At 52.7% G+C, this 23,350-nt stretch overlaps 1 protein-coding gene and 1 long non-coding RNA gene across 2 annotated transcripts; both read right to left on the reverse strand.

Moving 5' to 3' along the window:
- Positions 1-4,087: 4,087 nt before the first annotated feature.
- Positions 4,088-20,654, reverse strand: LOC121233585 (wiskott-Aldrich syndrome protein homolog). Its single transcript, XM_041126607.1, has 3 exons — positions 20,464-20,654; positions 20,296-20,430; positions 4,088-4,508 (listed from the first exon to the last, which is right to left on the reverse strand). Exons 1-3 carry the CDS (start codon positions 20,571-20,573, stop codon positions 4,088-4,090), a joined length of 666 nt encoding a protein of 221 aa, XP_040982541.1. The 5' UTR covers positions 20,574-20,654.
- Positions 8,022-20,267, reverse strand: LOC115347196. The gene is made up of 7 exons (XR_005933335.1): positions 19,642-20,267; positions 19,445-19,551; positions 12,613-12,766; positions 12,045-12,103; positions 9,412-9,509; positions 8,864-8,924; positions 8,022-8,727 (listed from the first exon to the last, which is right to left on the reverse strand). It is a non-coding gene; the product is annotated as an uncharacterized LOC115347196 (long non-coding RNA).
- Positions 20,655-23,350: the final 2,696 nt, after the last annotated feature.

Here is a 23,350-nt window from a genome sequence, read left to right on the forward strand (position 1 = left end):
GTTTGCCATGGGGAACCGCTTCCCTTATTCCTTGTATAATTAATGTTCTTAAATCCCTCATATTCTGTCTTCCTTGGGCTTTGCTGATGATCCCAGTGGGGATCCAACATTTGGCCATTTTTGGTCTCCCGGGGTCCCGCCTGATTCTGTCTTTCCCAAATTCTCAACCCCAGCTTGCCTAATCATTCCCTTCTCCTCAGCAGTAAATAAGATCCCTAAAATGGACTGTATTCTTCCCAGGTATAAGTATTGGGCCTAGGAATTGGTCTAGTTTTTCAGCTACTCCGAGGGGATCATCAATAGGGTCCCCATTTCTTTCTTAAAATTTCTTACATCTGTGGTATTTAATGGGACTGCCACAAACCCGATGCCTCCTTGATTGCCTCCGAGGGGTACCTCTCGTAAGGGATATAAAGAAGCTCCCTCAGATACGGCAGTCCTACTTCTGGTACATGCAGCCGGAGGTAGTTCTAATTCCAGTGCTATTGGTGGTGGAGGCAGGGACAACGGTGGTACTGGTGGGGGTACTACGGCCACCTGAGGGGGAGCCACCGCCGGAGGTAGATTGTTAAGGTATGGAGGCGGCAGGTTATCTAGTGGCTCCCATTTATCATCTTTTCTTTCTCTTTTTCGTTTGTATCTCCTTCTTCTCCCTTAAACTTCTCATCTGTTTTTAATGTAAGTATTGAGGCTGGAAAGGACATGAAGTCCTGATCCATAATCCCTGCATAATCACTTTCCTCCTGACTAAAAGGTTCCTTTGAGTTAACATATATATATAATATAAAGCCTGGCAAATCCAGTCTTCAAAGGATCCAAAAATGGGCCAAAAGACATGTGGTCTTAAAGGCTCCTTTGGCCATTCAATCATGCAATACTTGAATCAATTTTAATTCACTTTTCCCTTTTCTGGGGCCCCTTTCATTCCAATTTTTAATCATTACTCCTAATGGACTTTCTGATGGTATATCTGGTAATTTGCTCCCTTTCTTCTGGTCCTTGGTCTTCGATTTTGTCTGACCCATCTTAGGAATTTTACTGTGGCAATTCCTACAGCCCTTGGTCACCGGTAAGAGTGTCTTGCAGGGGTTTTAGGACCTATCACCCACCCACGAATCCTATAGGAGTCACTTCGGTCCTTCACCGGCACAAGTCCCTCGCGGGAGATTGGAACCGCGGTTAGAAGACCTCCACAATCGCTTCGAAACTAAGTTTCATCTCAGTCACACTCTTACACACATACAGGTGGACCGAATCCCACCCAACCGAACGGTATACCCCTTAAATACTTACGACTCCGTCGTCTTCGTTCGGATCTTCGCGCGCAGAATTACGGGCAAAATAAACTGCTGCAGCCGGCAAGGGAGCTCAAAAAAATCAAATTCTTTGCTTGCCCCTATTCAGGTTCAGGATGGCGTTAGTCCCGACCCGACCCGATCAGGAGCCACCAAGTGGTGGGGCGCCCCTCCTAGATTAAGTCAGAATTCAGGAACTAAGACCATCCCGGACAAGCCCCCAATTGTGAAAAATGATCACGTCCAAAACAGGATTCTAATTAAAGTTACAATTTATTATATGAATAGAGGCAAGCAAACAGCGCTGGGTGCACCGGGAGCCTCTGCTCTACCAAGGCACACCCCGTCAGGTCTAATTGTGCAGGTTAAGTACAGGTTCTACATTACATATTCACTAGATTCCTGAGAAATGTTATGCATATTCATTAGTTTTCCCGGGAAACTATTAACATATGTAAATGTCCTTTACGCAGGCGCATTGAAGGTCCTCTGGTGGTCTTCAGGAGTCCTCTGGTGGTCTTCCAGTAGTCTTCCTCACTTGTCCTGCTATTTGACCCTCCTCAGGTGATTCTGCGCAGTATGGTCCTTTCCATGTTTTGATACCTTAGTGCCTGTTAGTGTTCTTATTATCTAAGTTCTCATTAGTGGTATAGCACCGTACGGTTAGTTTAAGCTAAATTATCTACAGGGATGGGAACAAAAGGCAGGAGTTCTTATCTTTTCCGGCCTTATCTATTCAAGCAAGGCCTCTACTTGGTTTTCCTTAACAAGATCGTAAATTCATCGAACACTGAATTAAGTCTTGTGATCGCTCTTTGGTTCCTTCTTGCTCATCATTCCTAAGTACCAGTCTCTGGCAGGCTTAATCCTTGACAAACACCAGTCCTGGGTATGTAAAGTTACAGAGAGACAATCATTAAGCAATAAGCAGTTTGTTCTCTCTATCAATCCCCCCCCCTTTTTCTTTAAACCTTTGCAACTATAGGATTCCGCTACTTCCGAGAGACCGTGTGAAGTATTTTTTCGATTTCTACTTGATGTCTGATTTTATTTCGTTTCCAACTTTTGTAATTCCCTACCGTTATATGGCTTTTGCAGGAAGCAAGAACTATATACATACTCTCCTACTTCCCTTAGGCCTACGGTTTATACAAGATCAAGCAAAACGGTTAAAGATTACATATGCAGAGAGGGTCACATTTCACCATGCGGCCCTATCGTTGTTTTATATTGACACGAATCAGGTTAATATATTTCACACTTAACAATCCTATACGTTATGCTTCACAATTTTACTTCTTAATCAAACCTAACTCTTCTACGTGATTAAATTTGATTTCTTTACCAGAATATTTGCAACAGCTGGAGCCCAGCAGGAACAGGGGGGGGCATGGCCCGACCCCCCCAGCGCCTCACCTCCTCCTCCCCTGGGCTCCCTCACGGCCCCTCGCCCCGTGCAAAGGGAGCGCAAACGCAGCCCGGAGGGCAACGGGGACGGACGGCCAGTGTTCGTTCAGCCAGTCGCGCGCCTAACGAGTCCTGCCAGCGAGTCCGCTCCGGGGCTCGGCCCCCCCCCCCCTCTCCGACGCTCCCCCTGCCCCTGGGACACCTCTGATAGCATATGTCCATACATTCTGTATGGCACGTCTAAATATTTGGATGGTTTTAATGTTTTGTACCAGCCGTGGAAACGGGTTTGCTGCTAGGTGACTGTAAAAGTGAGATTTGGTAAATAATTATTAGAAATCTTACACTAACACAATGATTGAAACAGTAGACAAAAGTATAGCCAAGCAGTTAACTAGCAGAGGTAGGTACTTGTAAGTTTTGCAGTTCTTTGCTCTTAGGACTAGATGTTCCTGTGCACTAGATGAGAACAATGCTGAAACTGACCACGTGCGATTGAAACTGTTAAGCTTCAAGATCAAAGAACAAGGACAAGAATAAAGACTTCAAGGACAGCCAGCAAGAGCTTCAAATGGGCCGGTGGTCGCAAAAGCAGCCCTTCATCTCAAACGGATCCTTCATTGCGCATGATTGGATGTAGGCAGTACTGTGATAATCGGTTGCCATCATTTTTATGTATACGTATACTAATCTGATTAATATGCAATTAGTTATTCTATAGAACCTGTGTGTGCTAACCTGTGGCACGCACGCTAGGTGGAACTATCCCCCGTGCATCCAGCGCTGCAATGAAGAATGCCTGCTTTCTAAAACTCCAAAACGAGCCTTAGAGAGTTTCTTTCGACTGGCTTTCAGTATCCGGAGGTACAAGGGAGGAAAGGAGGAAAAAAAAAAAAAAAAAAAAGGCAGCGGTGTGGGAAAGAGAGGGGGCCGGGCAGGGCCAGGGAGGGACCGGAACACAGAAGAGGGGAGAGAGACAAGGGCCCCGAGGCTCACCACAGCTCTTGTTCTTGGCGCTGCCAGGAGAATTTGCCAGTTCAGACGCTTCTTTCTGCTCCTCTCCCGCTCCCCTCCTCTGCTGTAACTCCGGCTGCACGGCTATCCTCCTCCCCCTAGGAGAACACGAGTCTCACAGGTCTTGCAAGACGAGGCTTCCTAGGCACAGAGCCTCGCTCGCTCGCACACTACGTGGCCGTACGGCACCGTCGGTGCTGCATACGGACCCTGCAGTGCACCTCGGCAGTCTGACCTGCTGCGGACTACGAGGAGGGATCCTTCCACACGTGGAGAGGCAGGCTCTCTCTTGCCTGCAGCGGGAGGCAGCTGCCGGCCGGCCAGCCTGCCTTCCATTTCTTCTTCTCTACCTTTCTCTGGCCTCTCCAGCTTCAGCCGCAGCAGCTCCTGCCCACAGCCGGTAAGTGCCCCACCTGTCCCTTTGTGCTCCGGCGCCCGCGCGGAGAGGGAGGCCAGGCAGAGACAGCCCACGCAAGCCTGAGGCTGCTGCAGTCAACGGCATCCCCAAGGGAGGAAGAGACAACCATGCCCTCAGCGCAGCCTCTGCGAAAGAGAAGCATCGACTCATTACCGCAGATCGCCCCTGGCCAGAGCCCCTCCTTCTGCAGAGGCTTCTGGAGATGCACTGAGGGCCAGCTTGCTGCCCTCACGACAGGGCTCGGGGGCTGCCTGCGGCCACAGCACAGGCTCCAGGGGAGGGGCTGGAGCTGGGGGCAGCCGCACGGGCCGAGCAGGGCCGGGGGCGGCGCCGGGGGAGCTCTGGCGACTCGGGGAGGCGCCCGCTGGCCGCGCCTGGGGGGTGCGCGCCTCCGTCCCCTCTTCCCTTCTACCGGCGGCTCTCGGGGAACTCCCCGGCCCGGCTCGCCTCCGGCGGACCGGGAGCCTGCCGCGGCGGCCGCTTCGCAGCTTCCCGGCCCGGCAGCCCCGGGCGGCCAGCGGGCAGGAGGCACCCCTCGCCCTCGCCCCCGCCGGAGGGGATCGCTCGCCTCACCCGCGGTCCCGGCGCTCGCCCGCTGCTGCCGCCGAGACCCATGCCCTGCGCTCCGCCACGCTGCTCCCGGGGAGCGCGCATTCACCGGAGGGGTGGGAGCCGGCGCGCGATCGCCGGGCTGCAGTACCGCGCTTTGGCCACAAGGCGGCAGCAGCGGCGGCGCTGCGGCTGCGCACCTGTGCCGTTCCGGCGCTGCAGTTCCGCGCTTCGGCCACGAGGCGGCAGCAGCAGCGAGCGGACGGCGGGACGCACGTGCTCAGGGGCGGCCCCGGCGCTGCGGTTCCGCGCTTTGCGCGCCGAGCGCCCGCCGACACCGCGCGCCTGAGGCGGCAGCGGCGTTTCCTTACCGGGAGGAAGCAACGAGCGCGGCGGCACATCCCGCCGGTGCCGCATTGCGTTACCGTCGGACGGCACGTGCCAGGACAGGGGCAGCCCCGCGCACTCGCAGCCTCCGAGCTTCAGTACCGAACGTTGGTCGCAGGGTGGCAACTGCCAGGGGCTTGGCGCGGCGCACCAGCGCGCATGTGCGGCTCCCAGCTGCAGTACCGAACTTTGGTCAATAGGCGGCGGAAGAGAGCGCTGGCGAAACGCGCCACCACCGCGCATGCGCGGCTCCCGAGGAGCTGCACGGCGTCATGGTTGCCAGGCAACAGCAGGAGGGCGGGCCGAAACGCGCCACCGCGCATGCGCGGCTCCCGAACGCCAGTGCCGCGTTTTGGTTGCCAGGCAACAGCAGGAGCGCCGTAAAGCGCGCCGCCGCGCACGCGCGATTGCCGAGACGCCGTGTCGCCCTGTGGTTGCTAGGCAACAGCGGCAAGCGCCGTAAAAGGTGCATTGCGCATGCGCGCCTCCCCACTGCCGTCCAGCGTCTTGGTTGCCAGGCAACAGCAGCGAGCGCCGCAAAACGCACCACCGCGCATGCGCGTTACCACAGCTGCCGTACGGCGTTCCGGTTGCCAGGCAACAGCAGCAGCGCCGTAAACCGCGCCACCGCGCGTGCGCGTCTCTGGAGACGCTGTGTCGCGATTTGGTTGCCGGGCAACAGCAGCGAGTGCCGTAAACCGCGCCAGCGCGCATGCGCGGCTGCCGGGCTGCCGTGCCGCGTTTTGGTTGCCGGGCAACAGCAGGAGTGCCGTAAACCGCGCCACCGCGCGTGCGCGTTTCTGGAGACGCTGTGTCGCGATTTGGTTGCCGGGCAACAGCAGCGAGTGCCGTAAACCGCGCCAGCGCGCATGCGCGGCTGCCGGGATGCCGTGCCGCGTTTTGGTTGCCGGGCAACAGCAGGAGTGCCGTGAACCGCGCCTCCGCGCATGCGCACCTTCCGAGACGCTTTGTCGCTATTTGGTTGCCAGGCAACAGCGGCGAGCGCCGTAAACGCGTCACCGCGCATGCGCTGCTGGCAGTCTGTCGTGCCGCGTTTTGGTTGCCAGGCAACAGCAGGAGCGCCGTAAACCGCGCCACCGCGCATGCGCGTTTTGGTTGCCAGGCAAACAGCAGGGTTCGCGGCTACACGCGCCACCACGCATGCGCTTATCCCGAACGCCAGTTCCCACCTCTGGTCGACGGGCAGCAGCATCCGCGTAACGATTCTCTTCTGGGCATCAGCTGGAGGAGACATGACTGACAGCTCAGCCCAGTATAGACCAGCCACAGGCGGTAACTACTTACTGGGGGCACAGGGCTTACATTGCCCTGCCCTTTCACCACTCGCAGCCCCGACAGTAATCTTCATTGCCTCCATACCAAAAAGCACCCAAGTGGCTGGAGCAGTTACAGCAGTCAAGCGCAAAGAACAGACAATTCGGGTGGTTGTTTCTGTCCCTGCACACCCCCCCCCCCCCCCCCATTATCTAGACAGGAGAAGCAGCACAGGGAACCTGCAAGGGCAGGGGGGACGGGGGGTTCCCCTGGACCAAGCCCCAGGGACTGCTGTATCCGTCTGCATGCAGCATCACGGTTCTGGGAGTGACAGCAGCCAGTCAACAGATGCTGGCAAGAGATTTTTTAAAAAAATAACACAACACAGGTGACAGCCTGAAGGCAGGCCACAAGAGACCCAAAGCTGCTTTGTGCCAGAGGGGCAGCTCGGTTCAGCAGGAAACAACACATCCCAGCAGACCAGACAGGAGCAGCCAACCTGCAAGTGAGTGATACCCTGGAGATCCTGCGGCTCCGTTACTGTGTTTGCACCTTTCCTCACCTCTGTGCTATCAGAACTCTGCTCTCCTAATCCTGCACGCACGCAAGGCTTCTTGTGCGGGGCTTGTCTCTTATCAAAGAGACACTGCACGATGTTACTTACTGCCCTGCCCTCCGGCGTGCAAAGTAATTAGACGTGAAGCAGGGAAAGCAAAGTGGCGCATCGGGATATTAGATGTCCTCAGCACACGACCATAGAGCCCTCGAGGTTCCATCTTTGCTCCCTACAGGAGCGTGGCTCAGCACCCCTTGCCGCTCCCACCAGCAAGCATCACAATTGCCCTTTGCTGCCTGCAACGCGCAGCACCTGCACGGCCCGAGTACTGCTGCTTACGGAGCAAGAAGCACTCGCTATAAAGCGGCAATGAAGAACAAGGACAGCCCATCAAGATGGCAAGAAGAACATAGAGAGCCTCTAGCATTAGCCAGGCAGGGCTTGCAACTAACCTCATGTCGTGGTTTAATGCCAGTCGGCAATGAAGCCCCACGCGACCGCTCACTCGCTCCCCTGCCCCCAGTGGGACAGGGAGACAATCGGAAGGGCAACAGTGAGAAAACTCATGGCTTGAAACAAAAAGAGTTTAATAATTAAAAAGAAACAACAACAACAAAAACTTGTAAGGAAAAGAAGAAAAAAAATGAGAGAGAATGGGGTGCAGGCAGCATGCCAGGGGTCTGGAGCCTGATGGATGATGGTGGGGGGTGGTGTGGCATATGGAGGAGGGAAAGGAGGGAGGGGGGGGCAGGAGATAGGAGAGCAGGGGATGCGGGGGGAAACAGCTCGCGTGGGTTAAAAACTCGCGTGGGTGAAGGGGGCGGGCCGGAGCAACAGGGGGCACATGGGGGAGAAACACACACGGGGGGAAGGTAGGTGAGGGTACAAAGGCGGATGGGGGGACACGGGCAGGGATGACCTACCCCAGGGAGTCCACCTGGGATGATCCACAGCAGGTAACTCACCTGGGATAACCCGCAACAGAGAATCCACACCAGATCATCCACACTGGGAGGACCCCCAGCAATGCCCCTCAAACTGCCTGTGCTTCACCCCCAATCTTCCCCAAACCGGGGAGTTTTTTGCTTTTTCAAAATACTCGGTTTGGGGTGTGTTTCAGTGCTTTTCCACAACATAAAAAGGGGTGATCTTTTGGTTGTGGTTTTGTGCATGAAAATGGGGTGGTTTTTTTTCCTTTCCAGCTGCACAAATCCAGGCAGATTTGGCTTTCCCAGGAGTCCCAAATTCGTTTGTTTTTTTTTTCCCCTGTTGCAGACCCAGGATCAGGGGGGTTGGGGTTGTCCTGGTTTTGCCTGGAATAAAGTTAATTTTCTTCCGAGTAGCTGGTACAGGGCCATTTTGGATTTAGGATGAGAATAACGTTGACAACACACCGACGCTTTAGTTGTTGCTAAGCAGTGTTTATACTAAGTCAAGGACTTTCCAGCTTCTCATACCGCCCTGCCAGTGGAGGCTGGGGGTGCACAAGAAGAGTCGCTCAGCTAAAGGAGGATTCCAGGTACACAGGTCAGCTCAAAATACAACACCTCCTTTAAAAGTTAAGAGTGATTTGAACACTTAAAATCAGCATTTAGGCTAATTGATACCATTTTGAACACCTTCTTAGCATACAAGTAAACACTCTTGCCAGTGTTGGAAAACGTCTCCTCCCTTCCTTACAGCACGGCTGCAGGGAGATAACCCTGGGAAGCTGCAGGACGAGGTTGTACCCAATCAGAATCTATGCTTACGGATCCACCACAACAGCTACGGCCCCTGCGCTGCTGCTGCTGCTGCTTTGCATCTTGCTCGTCTGGTGAATAAAGCTGAAAGTGAAGTGGAAAACTTCAAAGAGCAAAATGAAAAAAAAAGAATAAATCTCAATAATTCACTTTATACTAAAATGGTGTGCCCATGTTTATATAAATCCAACAAAAATACATTATTGAAGCAGTAACTCACCAAAACCACCTCAGGACTCACTGTCACTAGTTACCAGGCTGCTAATGCTTCCTGGGAAAACCTGGAAAACACACAGAAGCGACGCCAGTTTGTCCTGTTTTGTCCACATCTCTTCTTTGACCTTGATTGCTTTTAGTACAGGTGCTAGTGATCTCAGTAAGGTTGTCGAGTACTCCTGTAAGATATTTTAAAAAACTCACTGACTGCAAAAGGATAAAGCTTTTATCGTGAAAACAAAGCCCGTTTCTTCTGAACAGCTGAACTCTTACCAACAGTTTCTTCCCTCTTTTAGTACAAAATTATTTTCACGGTATCATTTACTAGTAAGCGCACAGAAACAGAAGATTATATGCTTTCAGAAAGAGGAAATAGATGGAGGGAAGTAAACTTGGCATAGGCGTAATGTGCTCCAGAACAGACCTTAGTTTTAGTATTCGTATTAAAATATTTCACGGAAAAAATGTGGAAGGAGAGTTGGCACATTCTTAATGTTAAAGTCCATACTACAAGTACCTTCGGAAAAATGCAGACACACATCGTAGGTGTACCTTGTACTTGCAGACCACTACGGAATCTTTCCATCTCTCTTGTACTTTCACGGCAGAAGAAAGGGCAACCACGGTGAAATGGTGGCAGCTGACATCCACTCGAGAGAGGGGAAAAAAAAAAAAAAAAAAAAACCACACCACACTTTAGCATAAAACTGGGTAGGAATCCAAAGCTGCCTTTTTTTGTGAAGGTTTGTGAAGACAGTACGATGGAGCAGAGGAAAAAGTATTTTTTGCATCATCTTCGGTACAGTTGTTGCCACAGGCAACTAGAGTTTTTGCATTTTTCAGACAATCATGCTTTTTTTTTTTTTTTTTTTTTTTTTTGACTCATTGGTAACTTTAGTTTCACTAGAACTCACTTTCCTAGATACACACAGGTGACAGACATAGATATCTACATACATTTTCTCAAGCCTTAGTATAGCCAAGACTTCATCACCCTATACATCACAAGTTGAGTATTTTTGCTAAAGAGCACAGCAACACATCTATCCTTGTGAACTGCCTTGTTGCAAAAAGGAATGATTTTTTCCAGGCCGTTGCTCCAAACGGTCAAGATCTTTTAAAACCGCAGTTGCGCCACCAAACCCGCCCGGGTCCCTCCTAGCTTTTGACTGCCCTGACATTTAACAGGCACACGCTCCATTCCATCTTCCCACAGCAAAAATACGTTAACGCTCTCGGACCCAGAGCGCAACCCTACAGATCTCCACACACATACCTTGCCGTTTTGATGAGGAGCCACCGAGCATCCCTGTGAGCACAGCCGCACGCGCCAGATCGGTTTCACCTCCGCCGCGACTTACCGGTTTCGGTGAATGTAGTTTCTGACGCTTTACACCGAAAACCGCATCTCGATGCTTCGCCCCAGTAGAAACGACCCATCGCTAGAACGCTACAAAAATGCAGTAACACAAATTACAAACCCACAGCAGCAACAGCTCCAGAATTATTTAGACCAGGAACAAGCGAGAAAAATAAAACAGCTTCATCTCACGCTCAGGGGAGCGGCAGGCAGGGAAAAGGGACGGCATTCTGAGCCCTTACAGAAAACGGGCATTCTCCTTCCATTCCTCAGCCCGTCCGTTAAGGTCTCAATACCGCAACACTGCTCTGGCAACGTCAAGAGTAGGGAACAACAGCCCTGCCGCTGGACTTGCCACTGTCCCATGCTATTTACCGTAGCAGGACACGTACGCAGAGGGACACCTTTTGCCACACACAACCCTGAACTTCCTAAAAATTTACGTTTACCAAAAAAAGCCATTTGGAACATATTGCCAAACAACATTTGGCAATAAAGCTTTGATGCGTTTGACCCACGCAAATTTTTGGTCACTTGCTATTTGCTTCCTGTTGCTGCTGCTGCTCTTCCTTCAGAAATTCTACTTGTAGCCAAGTTATTCACTACTGGTTCAAGCATTTGCCTTCCTGGTATTACCAGCACATTCACAGAGGCAAGTAACTTAATTGCTCTTCTACAATTATCCAAACGACAATTACAGCCATGAAAGAGAAGGAGAGGTCAGGCAGCAGAAGAGCTCTGCAGGCTGGCACCAGTCAATATTGCACTCTTTAAAAACAAACAACAACAAAACAAAACCGTGACCCTGTACCCTTTTTTTTTTTTTTTTTTTTTCTTTCAGCGCTCATCCCTGCCTCAGCTGTTGTCTTGTCAGAGCATGAAGCACAGGTGATCCGCACCCTGACAACTTTTGTGTGTGATGAATGCCTGTTCAGAAAGAGTCCAGATCTGCAAGACTGGTGTCATTTTTACGGTTTTAATCATCATAACTCAAATTTTATTTACTCATGCATTTGTGAGGAAACTAATTAACTTTTAGACAGTGCCTCTGCTTTTTGGGGGGTGGGGGGGGAAATGTGTTAGAGACTGAAAAAAATTACGATTCAGAGCTACCAACCATGCGGGAGTGCTGGAGAAATCAATGAAAGCAAAGACCAACAGCAGCAACATTAACTGAAAGTTGGCTTTAATTCCGGTCACGTACTTAAGCGACTCTCCAAGTCTATGCCTCGGTCCGATGAATGACTAGTCCTTTTTTGGAAGGACAAACTTTTTTACTTATAAGTCCTAGACTGAAGACTCCGCTGAACGGAATGGGGATTGTGCCACGGGACAACATGCCATCGACACTCTTAATGGGGAAGAAGAAAAAAAAAAAAAAAAAAATCAAATAAAAATCAAGTTTAAGTACCAGTTTCCATCACGTTTCACTCATGACATTTCTACTGGCATCTAGGTGCTCAAAAATGAACTACAGGGACACCACATATTCCTAAAAATTCAGTTACACATAAAGTAAAAGGCTGTTTCCACCTTGCCCATAAAATCCGTATGAACAGAGCGAAGAGAAACACTCGACCCTAAAGAAGCTAACAGGCAGCTCTGAATTTACCAGACACGAAATTTCGTTCTTTCACCTGAAACAAAAACGTATCAAGGGACCAGTGCAAGAACAGGGCACGATCTGTTAACAGCAATTTTTCCATCAGCTTTTCTGCACTAGCAGCAAATTTGCCTTTTCTGTGGGTTTAACGTGGAGCATCCGTAGTGCCCTCGAACTCGCAAGTGTTTCTCTCCGCTCCCCCAGCCCGATACGTGCGATTACCTGAGCAGCAAGCGGAATTACCCACGCGGGATTTTCTTCGTGTGACGCGGAAGGTGACACTGGGAAAAGAGGAGACAAAGAAATGAACCTGCTTGTTGCACCCAGCCAACGGTGAAAAGACAGGGGAGGATTCTGCCAGAAGGGCTCTGCACCCCAGGAGCTCCCACCGGCCCGTTTCTCTCCCCTTTGCCCGGTACCGAGGGGACGACGACACCTCGCCCGCACCCCCTCAGAGGGGGGGCTGCCCCAGGAGAGCCGGGGGACCCCCACCTCGCTTCTGCCCACGGGAACAGACTGGGCGAGACCCTCCACGCAGAGAGAGGAGTGTGGCGTGGATTGCATCCCCGAGGGAAGAGGCCGGGCTCCCCGCCGGCAGAAGGACAACTCGCCTCCCTGCTGCTCGGAGCTGCTTGCTGCCGACAGCCCTGCCTGCGCCCGGCCGCCCTTCGGCCGTGCTGGGAGCGCGGTCCGGCCGACGGACGCTCCAGCTAATCGCGGCTCCTGCTCGTTACAGCCGCAGGTACTTTCGCCTCTGGCTAATGCACGCTCCAGACAGCGGACACCCCACCTCGTTCCAGCTCCCGCTTGCTACAGTTCTGGCTCGCTGAAGCCCCAGCTCCGCGCTGAAGCTCCAGCTGATTTCAGCTGCTTCTCCTTACAAGCTCCAGCTACGTGCAACGGTCTGGCCTTTCCACAAGGTTGTATATCAACTGCTGTCAAAACTGGAGCATTGGGATTAAACATCAGAGTTACACGCCGTATAAATAGTCGTTAGTTCGGGCGATTAATTACTGAACAACTATTCTGAGCAGCGCAGAAAGAAGAGCTGGACTCAAAGAGGGCACGTGGGGTCTGAAAAGCGCCTTTCCCCCCACAGACCATCGCAGATGTTGAGTGCGGCCTGCTGCGCGCCAGCCTCCCGAACTTCGGCGTCCGACACCACCAGACCCCCATCTCCGGGGAGGGTCCACGCACCCTGCCCACCCCCTGCTTCCCCCCGCAGCCCCCAACACCCTCCCACCTGCCTGCCAAACCAGCCACGCCGGCTTCCGCTTTTGGCCCCCATGCCAGCGGACTCGGGGCCCATTTGGGAGCCAAAAAACCCGGCTGCTGAGCCTGTTCTCAAGGGCCAAAAATGCAGGGGCGGACCTCTGTTTCTGGGCCCAAAGCCGCGCAGCTCGGTCTGTTTCCGAGCCCCAAAATCAGCCACGCAAGCCTGTTTTCAAGCCCCAGGAACAGAAAACTTGGGTCTCCATTTCTGGCCCCCAAACCAGCTGACCCCCTTTGCAGTCCCCGTGGCCAATGCTGGTGGGACTGTAGCTACCCCACAGCCCTGCACCCCCGGGGCCCCACACGCAGTTTTGGGGAGTGCTCGGGAACTGCGGAGGGCCCGGCCCCACACCTCTGCAGAGCAGCCCCAGCACAGGCAGAACGTCGCTTCATTACTGCCGTTTCAGGCTGTATTTCCCCGGCATCACCGGGTACGCACCCCAAACGCCCCAGCCGAAGCACCCCCGCGGGGAGCCGGGCCCAGCCACCCCCAGTCCGGCCCCGCTCCAGGACCCCCCGCCGGCAGCAGCCGGGGCCCTTCCCCACCCCTGCGGGCACCGGGACCCGCCCGCCGCCGCAGGAGCCCCCCTCGGGCCGCCGCTGCCCGACCCGCGCCAGGAGCGGCAGAGGCCGCCCGGCCCCAGCGAGGAGCAGCCGGGGACGAGATGGGGCTGCTCCTGCCCCTGTTCCTCCCCGGCCGGACACGGGCTCGGCCCCGAACCTCCCCCGCAACGACCCCAGGGCAGCTTCTGCTCCCGCCGGCCCCGGGAGAGCAGAGCCCGGACCCGCCCGCGGTGGCTCCGGCCGGGGGATCCCACCTCCGCGAGCCGCCGCGCCTCCCCCGCCCCGAGGTGGCTCCCGCTCCCTCACGGCCCGGAGCGGATCGGAATGGAACCTGGGGCAGCCCCTGCCGCTCTGATGGCCCCGCCCAGGCGTCCCGGCCCCGCCCCCGCCCGCCCCCGGCCCCGCCCGTGTTCAATACAGCGATAGGGAGCAGGACGGAGGGCTGGGAAAGGGAAAAATAAAACAAGGGAACGGTGAGGGAAAGAAAGAACAAACAGGGACAGGGAGAGAGAGGCAAAGAGAGGGACGGGGACCAGGACAGCGGGGAATATATACACAGAGAGGGACAAGGAGCAGGACACAAGATTGCAGAGAGAGGTACAGGGAAGCGGAAAGAATGACAGAGAGAAAACAAGGTGGGTGGGGAGCAGGTCAGAGAGCTGAAGACAAAATCCTGCTGGGGAGCAGCACAGGAGAGGAGAGACAAAAAGAGATGAATGGGAAGCAGGGCAGTGGGATGCAGACAGCAAAAATAATGATCTGCAACAAGACAGAGGCATTGAAAGAGAAGTAAGGGACAGGGAACAGGACAGAGGAATGGAAGGAAAAAACACTGATGAACAACAGGACAAAGGGATGCAGAGAAAAGGGAGGAGGGGAAAGGAAGGAGGGATAGAGAAAAAAGATGGGGATAGAGCGTGGGACATGGAAAGACAAAAAGCTGGATAAGGAACAGGACAGAGGGACTGAGGGTGGTGGGGAGGGGGGAACCAGATGTAGATTAAGACAAGAGATGGAGAAGGGGAAAAAAAAAAAAGTGATGGGCTACTGGACAGAGACAGACGAAGAAAAAGTAGGGCCAGAGTTGGGAAGAGAGAAAGGAAAAAAGGGACAGCTGGCTGGACAGGGGCTTATAACTAGAAACAATGAGACAGGCAGCAGGACAGAGGCATAAAGGCAGAAAAACCAGGGAGAGGAAGCAGGACAGATGTTGAGAAAAAAAAAAGTGCCAGGGAGCAGGACTGAGAGATGGAGAAAGAAGCATTACAGGCAGAGGGATAGAGAGAGGAAAACACAGGCTGGAAGAAGGACGGGGCAGGGGGGAACAACGGATACAGATTAAGACAGAGTGACAGAACCCAGACAGACAGCAAGAGAAAGAAAAAAACAGTGACAAGCAGCAGGCTGGAGAGGGGGGCATGGGGAAGGAAGGACAGGAGGAAGGAGAGAGGCATACAGAAGACAAGTGAGGGACAGGGAGCAAGAAAAATCATAGAATCATAGAATCATTTAGGCTGGAAAAGACCTTCAAGATCATCGAGTCCAACCATCAACCATGCCCACTAAACCATGTCGTAAAGTACCCTGTCTACTCGCTTTTTGAATACCTCCAGGGATGGTGACTCAACCACTTCCCTGGGCAGCCTATTCCAATGTCTGACAACCCTCTCAGTAAAGAAATTTTTCCTAATATCTAACCTAAATCTCCCTTGTCTCAACTTGAGGCCATTTCCTCTTGTCCTATCTCCAGCCACCTGACAGAAGAGACCAGCACCCACCCCACTACAACCCCCCTTCAGGTAGTTGTAGAGAGCGATAAGGTCTCCCCTCAGCCTCCTCTTCTCTAGACTAAACAGTCCCAGCTCCCTCAGCTGCTCCTCATAAGACTTATGCTCCAGGCCCCTCACCCACTTGGTTGCCATTCTCTGAACACGCTCCAGCACCTCAATGTCTTTCTTGTAGTGAGGGGCCCAAAACTGAACACAGTACTCGAGGTGCGGCCTCACCAGTGCCGAGTACAGGGGAACAATCACCTCCCTGCTCCTGCTGACCACACTATTTCTGATACAAGCCAGGATGACGTTGGCCTTCCTGGCCACCTGGGCACACTGCTGGCTCATATTCAGCCGGCTGTTAACCAGCACCCCCAGGTCTTCCTCTGCCAGGCAGCTTTCCAGACACTCTTCCCCAAGCCTGTAGCGCTGCATGGGGTTTGTGTGGCCGAAGTGCAGGACCCGGCACTTGGCCTTGTTGAACTTCATACAATTGGCCTCGGCCCATCGATCCAACTTGTCCAGATCTCTCTGTAGAGCCTCCCTACCCTCAAGCAGATCAACCCTGCCTCCCAACCTGATATCGTCTGCAAACTTGCTGAAGGTGCACTCGATCCCCTCATCCAAATCATTGATAAAGATATTAAACAGAACAGGGCCCAACACCAAGCCCTGACAAACACCACTTGTGACCCACCGCCAACTGGATTTCACCCCATTCACCACAACCCTCTGGACTCGTCCATCCAGCCAGTTTTTCACCCAGCGAAGAGTACACTTATGCAAGCCATGAGACGCCAGCTTCTCAAGGAGTATGAGATACAGAGAAAAAAAAAAAGAGGGATGGGGAGCAGGACACTGGGATAGAGAACAAGTGAGAGCAACCGGGAGAATGACAGGGAGATGGAGCCAGAGCAAAAACAGGGACCGAGAGCAGGACAGAGAAATGGAAAAGGAAAATTAGGGATGGGGAGCAGGACAGACAGATCCTGGAGAGACAACAAGGGACCCAAGTATAATGACAGAGAAAGAGGGAGGGAGGGAGGGAAGGATGAATGGTGAGCAGCACAGCAGGATGCAAAAAGAAAGAGAGGAATGGGCAGCGGAGCAGAGAAATGGAGAAAGAAAATAGTGGTGGAGAGCTGGAGAGAGAACTAGAAAGAAAAATAAAACAAGGGAGAAGACTGAGGAGCAGAGAGAGAAAGGAAGGTAGACGGATAAGGTCAGAAAGGTAGAAAAATCAAGAAAAATAATAAGGACGAGAAGCCCTGCAAAGAGATGGCACAAGAAAACATAGGGCCAGTGAACAGGACAGAGGGATAGAGAGATTGGGGAGGAAAGGAGAGGAGGGAGAAAGGAGGGAGAAGGACATGGACAGGATGCAGAACACAGATAGAGAAAAAGGACAGGGAACAGCACAAAGGGATTGAGAAAAAAAGAAAGGGTCAGATCGGTACAAAGAGACCAAGAAGGGAAAATTAAAAAAACAGCAATGGGCTAGAGGACAGACACAGAGGAAGATAAAGGGCCAGGTAGCAAGAAAGAGGAGGAGAGAAAGGGAAAAAGTCAGAGCTGGTTGGACAGGGAGGTATAGCAACAAATGACCAGACAGGCAGTAGGACAGGGAAATAAAGACAGAAAAACCAGGGACAGGAAGCAGAACAGAGGGACAGTGAGAGGAAACAAGGGGCAGGGAGCAGGACAGAGGTGGAGAAAGAAGCATTGGGGCAGAAGGACAGAAAGAGAAAAGAGACAGGAAGAGGGATGGGAGACGGGGGTGGGTGGGGACAAGGAGCAGGACACAGATTGTCAGAGAAAGACAGGGAGCAAGACAAGGTGATACAGAGAGAGAAAAAAGAGACAGGGAGGCAGGACAAAGTGGAAGACAGCCAAAAAGAAGAGACAGGGAGCAGGACAGAAACGGAGGAGAAAAAGCCTAGGATGGGCAGCAGGACAGATAGCTGGAGAAGGGAAAAAAGCACTGAGCTGCAGGACAGAGATGGATTGAGAAAACACAGTGACAGGGAGCAGGACAGAGTGACAGAAAACAAAAATTACCAAAGAGGGAACAAGACAGAGAATAGGGGGAAAGGCAAGGAGGAGGACAGAGAAACAGAGAGAGAGTGAGAGGGGATAGGGAGCAGGACAGAAAGATGGAGCAAAAAAGGAAAAAAAGGATGGGAGGCAGAACCAAGGAAAAGAGACAAGGACGGGGAGCAGGACAGAGGGATGGAAGAGGAGAAAAAAAAATAGTGATGGGCTGCAGGACAGAGATGAAGGAATTAAAAAACAGACACAGGGAGCATGACAGAAGGACAGAGAGAGAAAAAAAGGGACAGAGAGCAGGCCAGCATTGGAGGGGAAAAAACCAACAGTGATAGGCAGGGGGAGAGAGATACGGAGAAAGTAAAAAAAAATTAGGAAGACAGAAAGGAGAGAAGGGACAGCTAGCTGGATGGGGGGATACAGTTAGACAGGATAGGAGAGGGAATGGGACAGAGAAAGACAGAAAAGATAGCGAGAGGAAGCAGGGCAGAGAGACAGCAGGGTGGGGAAGGGACAGAGATGTGGACAGAGATGGAGAAATAGGCAGCAGGGACAGAGGAAAAGAGACAGAAGGAGGGACAGGGAGCTGGGCAGAGAAAGAAGAATCAGGACAGCAGCAGGATGGAGATAAAAAACTGGGATGGTCAACGGGACAGAGAGGAATATGAATATGGGCAGGGAGCAGGACAAAGGGACACAGCAAGAAACGACGGGACAGGAAGCAAGACAGAGCGACCTGACAAGAATAATGACAAAAGACAGAGAAAGAGACCGTGAGACGCATAGCGGGTTGGAGAAAGAGAGACAGGTATTAGAAGCCCTGCAGAGAGACAGAGGATGAATAAAAGAGGGCCAGGGAGCAGCACAAAGGGTCAGAGAGAGTAAGAGATGAACAGGAAGGAGGACAGGGACAGTGAGATACAGAAGAAAAAAAAAAAAAACCAGCAACAGCGAGCAAGACAAAGGGATCGAGAGAAAAAGAGAAGGAAGGAGGGAGAGATAGGAAGGCAGGGACACAGAGCAGCACGTACAGGCACAGAGAGGAAAAGAATGCCAAGGAACAGGCCAGAGATATTGTAGGGGAAAAAGAGACGGATGCAGATCAGGACAAACAGATGGTGTTGTGCTTTAACCCCAGCCAGCAACTAAGCACCACACAGCTGCTCACTCACTCTCCCCCACCCAGTAGGATGGGGGATAGAATCGGGGGAAAAAGAAGTAAAACTTGTGGATTGAGACAAGAATGGTTTAATAGAACAGAACAGAAGAAACTAATAATGATAACACTAATAAAATGACAATAGTAATAATAAAAGAATTAGAATATACAAGTGATGTACAATGCAATTGCTTACCACCCACCAACCGACGCCCAGTTAGCCCCAAAGCGGCGATTCCCCCAGCCCCACTCTCCCCAGTTTATATACTGGGCATGATGTCACATGGTATGGGATAACCTGTTGGCCACTTTGGGTCAGCTGCCCTGCCTGTCCCCCCTCCCAACTTCTTGTGCTCCTCCAGCCTTCTTGTTGGCTGGGCATCAGAAGCTGAAAAGTCCTTGACTTTACACTAAACATTACTTAGCAACAACTGAAAACATCAGTGTGTCATCAACATTCTTCTCATACCAAACTCAAAAACATAGCACTATACCAGCTGCTAGGAAGACAATTAACTATCCCAGCTGAAACCAGGACAGATGGAAAAGGAAAAAAAAACACCTATGGGCTGCAGGAGAGACACAGAGGATGAAAAAAAGGAGGGAGAGGGAGCAGGACAAGAACCCAGAGAGAAAACAAAAAAAAGGGAGCAGTCAAACAAGACAGAAAGGGAGCGAGGAAGGAGGAGCAGGACAAGAGAATAGGCAGAAGAGGAGAGGTACAGGGAAGAAAAAAAAAAAAAAAAAAATCACAGCAGCATGGGAAAGAAAGGGGGCCAGAAGAGGGGCAGGGAGGGACTGGGACTCACCACAGCTCTTGCTCTTGGAGCTGCCAGAAGCCTTTGCCAGTTCAGACGTTTCTTTCTCCTCTCCTCCCTTCCTCTCCTGTAAATCCTGTCGCTTGACTGTCCTCCACCTAAAAGAATACATGGATGTCTCACAGCTCTTATAAGACGAGCCTTCCTAGACATGTAGCCTTGCTCACTCACACACTACGCAGCCATACCGTGCTGTTGGTGATGCATACAGACCCTGTGGTGCACGTTGGCGGTCTGACCTGCTGTGGACTACGAGGTGGGATCCTTCCACATGCAGAGAGGCAGGCTCTCTCTTGCCTGCAGCAGGAGGCAGCTGCCAGCCGGATGGCCTTCTATTTCTTCTTCTTTAACATTCTCTAGCCTCTCCAGCTTCAGCAGCTCCTGCCCACAGCCAGTAAGCGCTCCGCCTGTCCCTCTGTGCTCCCGCGCCGCGAGGAGAGGGAGGCCAGGCAGAGACAGCCCACGCAAGCCTGAGGCTGCTGCTTTCAACGGCATCCCCGGGGGACGAACGGACAACCGCACCCACAGCGTGGCCTCTGGGAGAGGGAAAGAGGCAGCAGTGACCGTTATTACCGCAGCTCGACCCTGGCCGGAGCCCCCTCCTTCCGCAGGGGCTTCCGCAGACGCCGCTCGTTCCCCGCGCCGCTGCTAGCGGCACCCACGTTGAGGGAGACTCGAGAACACCGCAGGGCCGGCTTGCTGCCCTCACGACAGGGCTCGGGGGCTGCCTGCGGCCACAGCACAGGCTTCAGGGGAGGGGCTGGAGCTGAGGGCAGCCGCACGGGCCGAGCGGGGCCAGGGGAGCTCTGGCGACCCGCTGGCCGCGCCTGGGGGGTGCGCACCTCCGTCCCCTCTTCCCTTCTACCGGTGGCTCTCGGGGAACTCCCCGGCGCGGCGCTGCCCTGGCCCGGCTCGCCTCCGGCGGACCGGGAGCCTGCCGCGGTGGCCGCTTCGCAGCTTCCCGTCCCGGCAGCCCCGGGCGGCCAGCGGGCAGGAGGCACCCCCCGCCCCTGCCCCCGCCGAAGGGGATCGCTCGCCTCACCCGCGGTCCCGGCGCTCGCCCGCTGCCGCCGAGACCCGCGCCCTGCGCCCCGCCACGCTGCTCCCGGGGACCGCGCATGCGCCGGCCGCCGACGGCGCGCCGGAGGGACCAGAGCCGGCGCGCGAACGCCGGGCTGCAGTACCGCACTTCGGCCACCAGGTCGCACTTCGGCAGCGAGCGCGACGGCACCACCCCGCAGACAGCGCAGTATCACATTGCCGTTACCGGCGGACGGCAGCGTGGAGCATATGGCCGTCACCGCGCATGCGCAGCTCCAGAGTTGCAGTACTGACTTTTGGTCGCAGGGTGGCAGCAGCGAGTGCTCCCCAGCGCGGCTCCGGGCCCCCCCGCGATCCCGCCCCCGCCGCCCGGGGATGACAAGGTGTCACGGTTGAGCCCCAGCCGGCAGCTCAGCCCCACGCAGCCGCTCGCTCCCCCCCAGCGGGATGGGGGACAGAATCGGAAGGGTAAAAGCAAGAAAACTCATGGGTTGAGATAAAGGCAGTTTAATAGGTAAAGCAAAAGCCGTGCGCACAAGAAAAGCAAAACAAGGAATTAATTCACCACTTCCCATGGACAGGCAGGTGTTCAGCCATCTCCAGGAAAGCAGGGCTCCATCACGCTAAGTAACGGTGACTTGGGAAGACAAAAACGATCACTCCGAACATCCCCCCTTCCTCCTTCTTCCCCCACCTTTATAGGCTGAGTATGATGTCATATGGTCTGGAATATCCCTTGGGTCAGTTGGGGTCAGCTGTCCCAGCTGTGTCCCCTCCCAACTTCTTGTGCCCCTCCAGCCTGCTCGCTGGTGGGGTGAGAAGCAGAAAAGGCCTTGGCTCTGTGTCAGCACTGCTCAGCAGTAACTAACACACCCCTGTGTTATCAACACTGTTTTCAGCACAAATCCAAAACATAGCCCCATACCAGCTACTATGAAGAAAATGAACTCTATGCCAGCCAAAACCAGCACACAAGGGCAAACAGAAAAAATCAGGAGATAACAAGGGCAAAGAGACTCTGGGAGAACAAAGCACAGGGAGAGCCCTGGTACACGTGGAAAGAAAAACATATGACCATGAAGCACACCAAGAAGCAGTGATGATGAGGCAGAGTACCCTCAGCAATTTTGCAGATGTCACAAAACTGAGAGGAGTGGCTGATAAGCCAGAGTATCATGCTGCCATCCAGAGGGACCTTGACAGGCTAGAGAAATGGGCTGACATGAACCTCATGAAGTTCCACAAGAGGCGTAACTGTCAGCCTGCTTTTTCCTTCAAGGTTAGGACTCAGTTCTGTAATTCAAGGAAAAACCCTGAACTCACCTGTCTGTGTTTCTGCCCTACACCTAGACTAGAGCCCTGCAAGAAAATTTTGACAGCTCTCAACTCATTCACCATCTCAGCCGTGGCAGTGTGTCATGGCTGCACAGTATCAAACCGAGGAGACCTCAGATCTGAGCACACAGGGGAGCACTGGGTGGCACGGGGGAAGGTTACTGTAGTGATCCTAACCAGAAGATTAATGTACAGTTGAGGAGGTAGTGATTGACATAACAGTTAACCTGAGAAGGCACACGCTCCTGCTGTGCTATGTTGCATGTATAGGTTGGCCTTCAGGCACGTGCTGTGCTGCATATACACCTTGGTCACAGGATAAACTTAGCTGACTAATTGTGAAAAAGGAGCCTGTAGGCAGTTCCTACTTGGCACTGGTGATTACATGTATTTGTCTTTATCTTACACTGAAGCAGCAGGTTCTCAAGTGAACCCTCTCTTGTTTGACAGTAAAAGGATGAATAGAATTATTTTCTTACAAGAAAATTCTGTAAGAGCTCTAAAGACCAAGATGTCAACAGAACCTCCTCACAGACAGGAGCTGCACTGTGGCCGTACCTCAATTGGAGGTCTCTGATTCTGCACAATGTGATGTTCCCAGCATCTGAAGGAATGTAAGATTATACTGCGCTCTTTTCCCTACTAGTGTTAGCTTCAATAAATGGAATTTTGATCAATAATTTACAGAGTATGAGTGCCTTTCTTAGTGGAATCACAATGAACATTAGCCCTAGTGCATGATGGGAACAAACGCCAGAGAAGGGTACACAGCCTACTCTTTCGGGTTCAGGGCTTACAGTTTATTATCTAGGGATCTAGACTTTTCCATTTCACACAGTAAGCCCTAAAGTGATAAACTACAAATCTCAGAACCCAAGCAGTCCTTGGGGATTTAGAGCTTACGGATGAGATTAGATTTTTACATCCGGCGCCCTGATCAATAAATGAGTAAACAGTAAAACCTGATAAATACAGAGCCCCACAAAATAAAGTCATAAACCATAACCCCTGAGAGAGAAACCATTGAAAACCTCAAACTCTAAACAATAAACCTTAAGTGAAAAACTCTGAGCACTCAGTTTTAAGCAAGAAATGCCAAAGAATATGTGAGCAGGAAAATGGTAAAGAGAAAAGTGAAAAGAAGATGAGAATTTTTGCCTGTAGCTTTACAAGTTTCCCTTTCATTTGGAAGGGCAGCAGAATGGGAATACACACACACCAGAAACACTTTGCGGTTGCTGTTTATAGGCTTGGTTTCAGCCACCATTCATCAGTGACCATAAGTAAGAATCAATCCATAGATTGATCCACTATACTAAGCTGCACTTCCACTGAACCAGCCTGCAACACAATGAGCACTAAATCTCCATTACAGACAATTAATATTTGTGGTCCTCTCAGCTCTGTGGGCAAATATCCAGAGCCAGTGACACCTGTAACCACCAACCAGCCTCTCCTTAAGGGAGGTGGTACCTGCTGAGAGAGAGAAAGTCTTCAACCACCAGACTATGCTTCAGCACC

The sequence above is a fragment of the Aquila chrysaetos genome, chromosome 10 (genome assembly GCF_900496995.4).
Source record: "Aquila chrysaetos chrysaetos chromosome 10, bAquChr1.4, whole genome shotgun sequence".
Classification (NCBI taxonomy): domain Eukaryota; kingdom Metazoa; phylum Chordata; class Aves; order Accipitriformes; family Accipitridae; genus Aquila; species Aquila chrysaetos.